At 44.2% G+C, this 8,604-nt stretch overlaps 1 protein-coding gene across 1 annotated transcript in view; it reads right to left on the reverse strand.

Moving 5' to 3' along the window:
- Nucleotides 1-4,303: 4,303 nt before the first annotated feature.
- LOC138165137 (carnitine O-palmitoyltransferase 2, mitochondrial-like) overlaps nucleotides 4,304-8,604 on the reverse strand; it is a 13,939-nt gene continuing 9,638 nt past the window's right edge. Inside the window, exons 3-5 of the mRNA XM_069093291.1 lie at nucleotides 8,101-8,207; nucleotides 5,454-6,758; nucleotides 4,304-4,638 (exon numbers count right to left, since the gene is read on the reverse strand). Coding sequence (XP_068949392.1) covers nucleotides 4,304-4,638; nucleotides 5,454-6,758; nucleotides 8,101-8,207 — 1,747 coding nt within the window. The remainder of the gene's footprint in view (nucleotides 4,639-5,453; nucleotides 6,759-8,100; nucleotides 8,208-8,604) is intronic.

Below are 8,604 nucleotides of genomic sequence, written 5' to 3' on the forward strand. Positions count from 1 at the left end.
TATGGGCAGCAAACCCTGAGGACGCGCTTGGGGTGCTTGCTGCTACACCATCACCATCATCATCATCACCACCATCACCATCATCATCACCACCTCACCGTCACCACCATCACCATCACCATCATCATCATCACCACCATCACCATCACCATCACCATCACCATTACCATCACCATCATCATCACATTATCATCATCTTCATCACCATCATCATCATCCACAGTAAAGCAAAGTCCATTTTATAATCTATAAAGAATAAACCCAGTGGGTTTTTATATTATCTCCATCTATCTTTCAGCCAGTCGTGCTACTGTAAAGATGGAGTTATACTGAAAAATATCATTTGAGAAAGCTGGACTGTTCCCTTCACATATTTTCCTCAAGAATAACCTCACTATAACTTCAGGGTTCAGCACAATGCCTGGCATATCAGTGTTGATTGATTATGCTTGTTGATTGATCATGAATATGTGGGTAGATTTTTCTCATAATTTTTTTAAAGATAAGAAAGTACATTAAGTGCTTAACCATGTGTTGGGTCCTTTGTTACAAAAGTATGTCGTTTTATAGATAGCTGAGTATCAATGCCCTGAGGAGCAAGGGTCCTAGCTTGACAGAAGCTGATAGTGATTCTGGCTTTGGATGTGAAATTAGCAGGACCAATGCTCTGTAGAAAGTGGGAGCCTAATACCTCCTATACCCAGAGACCAAGGAGGTGTCAAAGGGATTGTACCCCCAAGGTGTCAAGGGAAAATGTATCCATGGAGTAAATGTCAGACCAGTTTATAGTTCCACTAACAGTGCATTGATGTGTCTGTTTTTCCACATGCCCTCCAACATTTGTAATATTCCCTTTTCATCAACTTTGCCAATCTAATGAGTAAAGGGAAGAACCCCAGAGTTGATTAAAATTGCGTTTCACTAATGATTATTTGGAGCATTTTTAACACACACATATTATATATTATGTTTTATTATATTTATTATCTTCCTCTTAGATTTCTTCCTTAAAGAGCCCACTCATATCCTTTGATATGGGGAATAACTTTTGTACATTTAAATCTGTTTCTTATATATCTTGGAAATGAAACCTACCACAAAGATTTTCCTCCAGTTATGTTTCTCATTTTAGCTGCATTTGTTATCATTTTTATTATATTGGCTGACCTGTGAGCAATTAATATTTTTCCAATTATTTAACTTCATGTAAAATGTTTTGTAGTTATATTCACATAGTTCCTGTGTGTATTGGCAGGTAGGCTACCAAATGTTTTGGACGTTTGGTAGTTATTTTAACTGAAATTTTTCTCTCTTTCCCCATTGCTGGGTTTTGTCGTTTATATACATAAACTATGTGATTCGTGTGGGTTTATTTTGATTTTCAATTTAATTTTTAGTTGGCTAAGGTTCTCTGAGTACACCATCATATCATCTTTAAAAAGTAGCAATTGTTTCCTTTTTATCGCCTAGGATTATTCCCTTAATTTCTTTTTCTTCTCTTTTTGCTACAACTAACATTTCTACCACTATAACAATGAGTGATATTGAACACGCTTGCTTTGCCCCTGATTTTACAGAAAAGTCCTCTAGTTTGTCCCCATCACATATATTATTGGCTCTTGGTTCAGATCTTACTTGTCAAATTAAAGATGTGTTTATTCCTATGTTTTCTAGATTGTTTTTAAAGCAGAAATGTACCTAAGAGCAGTGTGTAAATGCTTAAGAGCAGGACCTCTTTTCCCATGCCTTGACTGGATGAAGGTAATAATCAGAGCAAGAGAAGGAAGAAGTCTTCAATTTTTTTTTTCAGTTTAATGGAAGTATCTCTTAATGTCACTTTTGACCACTTAGAAAAGAAAATCCTTGGAGTATCTGAAGAAACTGTTGTAGGAAGGGTTTTAGAAAAATGCTTCTCTGGGGCCTGAACGAAGCTTTCACTGGGGCTTTGTAACCATGAGAAACATCTTATTGTGAAATTTTGTTTATTGCCTAGAAATGCTACAAATTGTAAACTCCAGATTGGCTTGCGTTAGAGAAATTTCCAAGGACCTGGACTTTAAGCAGAAAAAATGTTTAGTTAGAATAATTTAGGGGCAGCTAGGTGGCACAGTGAATAGAACACAGGCCCTGGAGTCAGGAGGACTTGAGTTCAAATCTGACCTCAGACACTTAACACTTATTAGCTGTGTGACCTTGGGCAAGTCACTTAACTGATTGCACTGCCTTCACCCCTCCAAAAAAAGAATAATTTAAATGAATAAAAAATGTTCCAGTAGGCTTGTATCTCAAGTTCCAAGAACAGTGTTTTCTTCTATAGTATAAATGCCAGAGTGGAGCCATTGCAAGCTTTTCACTGGCTATTTGTGACTTTATTCTCCCACATGCAACACCGTGACCTTTGCCCAAACTTGACCAGGCAGACAATGGCACACCAGTTTTACAGCTTGGACCTAATTGAAAAATCCCTTTTCCATGACACAGATCAGAGAAGACACGCTCCTCACTCCCCCCCCCCCGCCGCCATGCTATTCTCAGCTGCTAGGCTCAAACTATAGTCCCCTTTCCCTGGATGCTGGCTGCAAAGGAGTGGGACAGCATATGGCGTGAATGAATTGATCAAGAACTCAATGTTTATCCAAAACCTCTCAGATTTTTTATGGAGACAGAGTAAATCTTGGAGAAAGGATGTGTGCCAACGTGATACGAAGTAGAAAGGTGGGCCTATGGGGATTAAGGAAAGGCACTAATAATGGACTTCACCTGGTCTACCACCCAAAGCATCCCCTGATATTCACCTCAAATACTGCCTTAACCCAATGAGCATGACTTGGGGGACAATGATTATGACTCTACATTTGGGGGATTTCTCTATTCCTTTTATTGCCCCTTTTATTGCGGACAGAGTTCTGGGAAGTCATTTCTTTGGGATGGGTTGCCTAAGGAATATGTTACCTGAGCCAGGACAGGTGTGACTGGACTCCAGGAATGCTAGGCACCTATGATCTGCAGATTATTGTGACCCCTCCATGCATTCCCATATTAATATTAAATATTAAATATCTATCACAGTGCAAGTCCACAAAGAAAAGACAGGAGACTTCATGTTTGACTCAAAGTAGAATTCTTATTCAAATTCAAACTTTCCTCCAAAACATGGGGGAAAAAAATCATTAACAGAAGGAATTGCATTTCAGCTATTAAGTGAATTGTCTTTAGACTCAAATTCTTCTAAAATTCTAAAGGGAGACAACCAACTCAATTAATAACCGCCACCCCCACAGCACCATCACCACCTTTACCAGGTACCACAGAGCAGAGAAGTCCTCACTCCCAAAGCAGACACAAGATTCACATGCAGCAAATGGTAGGTTAGGAGATTTTTGTTTGTTTGCCTTCAAATCTCAGTGATGCAGAAACTTTAAAAACACATCTTGTAAAATCAGTGCTTACAAGTCATTCTTTATGTTTTAGAGGCTTAGCTAGACCCAAATATTTTGTTGCTATGTCTCTTGGGGTAAAATCAGTTCAAGCTTCCATTCAAAGGAGACTCCCTTGGACTACCTGAGAAAGTGACTTGGAAAGTCATTCTAAATTCCTCAGGACCGATAAGCTATATTTGGAAGGTGTGGCCAAACTCTATTAACATGACCCAACTTTTTTTCTTCAAGTACATATAGTTAAGAGACTTGTGAGAGAGAAGAAGAATGCTCTTGGTGTGTCCTGGACAGACCCAAGCCCACAGCCATAAGGTTCAACCAATGTCATTCAAAGCGCACCCCTCATTCTTGATAAATTACCCCGGAAAAAAGGCTGTCCTATGTTATCCTTCCTTTCTTCCCCTTATCTAGCACATCTGCCTCCAAACAGGGTGAACTTGTTTACACTGGAAGCTACTCATAACAATCATTTCTGGTACCCTGCGCTCTATTAAGACCTGCAGTCACATGGCTCTCCTTTATGCTGGTGTTAGCGTATCTGTGAGACTCTCCGAAGGGTAACAAGGGGCACTTAGGCATGGAAGCATGGAGGGGCAACAAGATGGTTCCCTTATTGGGAATATATCTGGAGGATGGCCCAGCTGAGCACCAACATGTGAATGAATGGATGGTGGGTATAGGATTGGTCACTTAGCTCTAGAGAGAGAGATTCCCCATTTTCTCCCTCCATTTTCAGACTTTCTGGGGGGAAAAGTGGAAGACCTGAGTCTTCCTGAGTAAACAGTTGGCCTCTAATTGATGCTGGTTACAAGCCTGGCTGTTGAGTCTTCTGGCTTATCCTCACCCACTTGTTTGATGGGCCTTCTTTAGCTATGAATGGGTCTGCCTTCTAGAACACTGAAGATGTTTTCCAAGCACTTTGTCACTCCCTGATTGAACTCGCCGACATTTCGGCCACAGTGGGAGGAGACTGTGAACTTCAGATAGTCTTGGTGGACCGAATACCCAACTGCGACACCGTGGGGCACCACCGGCGCAAAAGCGATGTTGGCCACGAGGGGGCTGCTCAGAGTGTTGGTCAAAAGGACATTTTCGTTGAGATAAGAATATGCAGGATCCTGGAAGAAGTCGGGAATCATGGGGTCTCTCTTCGCTGCTGCCAGGAACCTCAGGGCAAACAAATGCCTGTCGAATCCCTGACCTGGGGAGCAGACAAGGGTTGTTACTGCTGACAAAGGACCTTTGGCAGGGAAAGAGCACGATGCTATCGGGGCAGGCCGTAGCTCCTGGGGAGCTGATGATACCTCTCTTAACAAGGACCACCCTAGTGACTGGTCTTCAGGATTGGGGGATTTCAAAGCTAGAAGTTTAAACCTCTTAAAAACAATCTATAGATCAGGGAATGTCAGAGCTGGAAGAAACCCTCTAACTTAGAGCATAGAGTATTAGGGCTGTTAAGCACTTAAATACCTGACTCATAGTAGGCTCCTTATAAATGTTAGTTGACTGACTGCAAGGAGCCTCAAAGACTACTGAGTCACACACTCACTCCCCACCCGCTCACCATACATACCAGTTCTACAATGTGAGGGACACTGGGGACCTTACAGAACCTAGGAAGCCAAGGCCCAGGAATGACAATGAGGGGAAGTCACATATAGCAGGTTGACCCCACAGCCATCTGGGATCTATGGGGGTCTGGGGGAAGCCACTTAACCTTCTGGCCCTCGGTTTCCTCAGCAGTGCTGAGGTCCCTTCCAGCTTCAGGCCTGTGGTATATGATTCTGTGGCAGACACTCAGTTCATCCCCAATGTCTTTCTAGCTTGGCAGGTCTATGGCATTCTTGCTGCACTCACTTAGCCTTCAGAAAGGCAGAGACATGTCACAATGAGCCATAGGAGCAGTCCCCTAGTGAAGGGTAAAAACCTCTCTTGTCTACAAAAGACTCTGTCTTGCTGCTGGAATTGGAAAGAGTTCTGAGTAAGGAGCTCCTCAGCACCAACATTCCTACTCACCCATTGCTGCTTCTCGGATCAGTCGGATGTGGTATTCTGAGCAGTCAGACAGCATATTCCGAAGGTCCCTCACTCTGTATCGGAAAGCTTCCCTTACGAAAGCCTCAGAGCATTTCTTGGTGTAAACAGAAGCAGGCCGAATGATCTCAGTGCGGCCGTGCTTGAAGGTCCCGGTGCTGCAGGCCTCATACGTTGGCACTGTCTGCCCATAGAGGGAAAGGAAAGCCATCTGAAGAGAGAGCTGGATCATAGCATCGGGGCTCACCTTCTGCCTCTTGAGGAAGGCCTTCCCTCCTTTCTCAAAGTGGAAACACTGAAAAGTCAAGGACTTCTTCATAGCTTCAAAGTTTTCCTTGGCTACAGAAATGCCCTGTCTTAAGGTGTCATTCAGGTGGAAGTCCAGCTTCCTCACCAAGTAAGAGGAGTCCACATTGGCGAGGTGAGAGTGGGGTGTGACCATGGGCTCCTGGGTGCTGTCTTTAAAGATCTCACTCATGAAACGGATCACAGCCACACCATCCCCCCAAGAGTTCTCAAGGTTGACACCCGCAGACCCATCCTTGGTGACAATCAAGTTGAAAGACTTGTCAAACCAACGGTTCATCCCCTCCCCATGGTGGAGGGTCTGAACTAATTGGTCAATATCTGTAACAGAAAAGTCATCTAGACACAGGCTGAAGATGGCTGTTTCCACAAGGCTTATGGCCTCCTCGTTGCCATTAGTCAACAGCTCTTTCCGCAGCTTGGCCCAGGTGTTTCTATTTTCACTGGTCAAGTATCCCACAGGGAATTCAGGAGTGGGACTTTCATCTGAAAGAATATACTTCAGGTGGGCATGGATTTCTGAGGATTTCACAATATTCCCGTCACCATCCAGAACATTAAAGGCATAAAAATTCCCATTTCGTAGCACCAAAATGTGCATCCCATTTTCATTAGTGACTAAGTCATCCTTATGGTTTAGAGGAACACGGGTTGTATTGAAAAGCCTGTAGAACTGAGACATATCCAGGGGGTAGGCGCTGACCATGGAGGCTGCCATGCACACGAGATCTGGAGATATGAACTGAATGAGTTTCTTAAATTGTTCGTTGTCCGTCTTCTCTGGGTACAGGTGCATGACCTCTGGCTCAAGGTATCCAGCCCTGAAGGTCTTCAGGAACCGAATTGATGATATGGTCAGGTTGGTGGCTCGGGTGAGCTGGTCATTCTGCTCAGGGTTTGGATCTGCTTGGAAGGCCAGAGCTGCATTACTATGGAAAGCTATAGAATCCCGAAGAGCTAAAAACGCATCAATCCACATTGCTAAAAAGAAGAAAAAGGGGGGGAAAAAGGATCCTTGATAAGGGGTCAAATTCAACAATTTCATCTGTTCAAACACGTTTTTAAGGGCTGGCTGTGTTCTGCATCAAAAGTTAGATAACGTTAGATAAGATAGAAAGGTCCCTGCCTTCATAGAGCTTTTACTCTAAAAAGGTTGGCAAACATTCCAATTTATATCATTCTTAAATAAATGATAGAAAAATTTAACTATACTGAATACCTGTGTCCTTCATAGAGTCTGCAGGGAGAGCTGGTGCCCTGCGCTATCCTCGGAATGATGCTAACCATGGTGGAGCTGTGCTGCATTATCTGTTCTCGGGTCCCAGGGCCCATGAGGACATGAGTTCCAATTATTCTCTATTTAGCCTGTATCTAACTTGTTTGGTATGTATTTGTTTGCGCGTTGTCTCTCCCACTAGACTGTAAGCTTCTTGAAGGCAGGGAGGGACACTGTCTTTTGATACTTGTTTATATCTCCTATGCTTAATTAGCACAGCTCCTGGCACATAGTACTCAATAAATGTTTACTGAATTGATGAATGAGGGCCGTGGTGTTGGAATGTGGGATATAGGCATCTGCTTGGCACCAATATGTGCCAACCAAGCAGAGAGAATGAGCTTTCTAGGCCAAGTGGTGATGGCATAACCCCATTAACCCAACTCTCTGCTGTCCTAGGTTATAGGAAAAGGGAATGCTCTGTGGGGCCTACTAGGAGCTAGAGGTATGAATGGCCATGCAGTCTTGCGTTGACCTGATGCACAAGGCCTTAACTCGGTCATAGTTTGTCATAGGGTGGGGAGAACTCCCACCCTGCTGGTCTCCCAGCTAATGTGGCAGGAATTCCAGAATGGCAGCCCCCCTTAACCCTAGTGAGGCACTATCAGGCAGTAGGGAAGGAAAACTTCCACTCTCTTGGACCCGTGCTGAGAGCAGATTCAGAGAGGGTCCTGACAATCCCCTTTGTCCCTGGGTTGACATTGATATTTCCCAGGCATGCTGGTCATCTCTGTAACAGGGAAGGCCAAATGTGAGCGCACAGAACACATCAGTGGTAGAGCTGGGGGGCTTCTGCTTCTCTGTGTTGGGCCATCTTGAGTCAGGGTCTTAAGAACCAGAATGAGATCAACTATTCAGTCCTGTTGTTTGCAGAAAATAAATCTGAGGCCTTGAGTCTCACCATGGTGGCAACAAGGGAATTCCCAGGACTGGGAGTCACCAGGCCAACAACCTCTTAGTTGAGCAAGTCACTCCCCCCCAGGTCTCAGTTTCCTTATCTGTAACTGGAGGGGGGGCACCTCTGGGCCCTGGACGCTCACCTCTTACCTGAAATGTAGCTGGTATCCTGATGGAGCTCATCCAGGGCCACCAGCTCTTCATGCAGGTCTTTTCCAATACCACATTTAAAAGAATGACTCAAGAGTTCTGTTTTCCTAAGACGTGAGAACAGAGAGTTACAACCATTGCAGGCAAAGTCCCAGCAGAAGCTGCTTCTACACAGCAAAAAAATAATGAAGTGAGGAACCGAGGGGAAGATGCCCCTCTGCTGGGGAAAGGGAGGAGGAAAGAGCACCAGCCCAGAGTGGGAGACACCTGGCTTCTGGTCCCAGGAGCTCTGCAACATTGGGCAAATAGCAACTCCTTGGAGCCTCTGGTGTCTCATCTGTTTAATGGGCTGGAAGGAGGACCTATGTGCTGGATACAACACTCTTCCTGTAGAGAGGGCTGCTAGACCTTCAGAGAAGCGAGCAGCTGCTTGCACTCTCTGATATGTATTATTCATGAGAGAGACAGAGACAGAGAGACAGAAAGAAATACAGAGACAGAGAG

Source organism: Petaurus breviceps, unplaced genomic scaffold, assembly GCF_028583685.1.
Source record: "Petaurus breviceps papuanus isolate PSGF00001 unplaced genomic scaffold, PetGlider_PUasm1.0 208, whole genome shotgun sequence".
In the NCBI taxonomy this organism is placed as follows: Eukaryota; Metazoa; Chordata; class Mammalia; order Diprotodontia; family Petauridae; genus Petaurus; species Petaurus breviceps.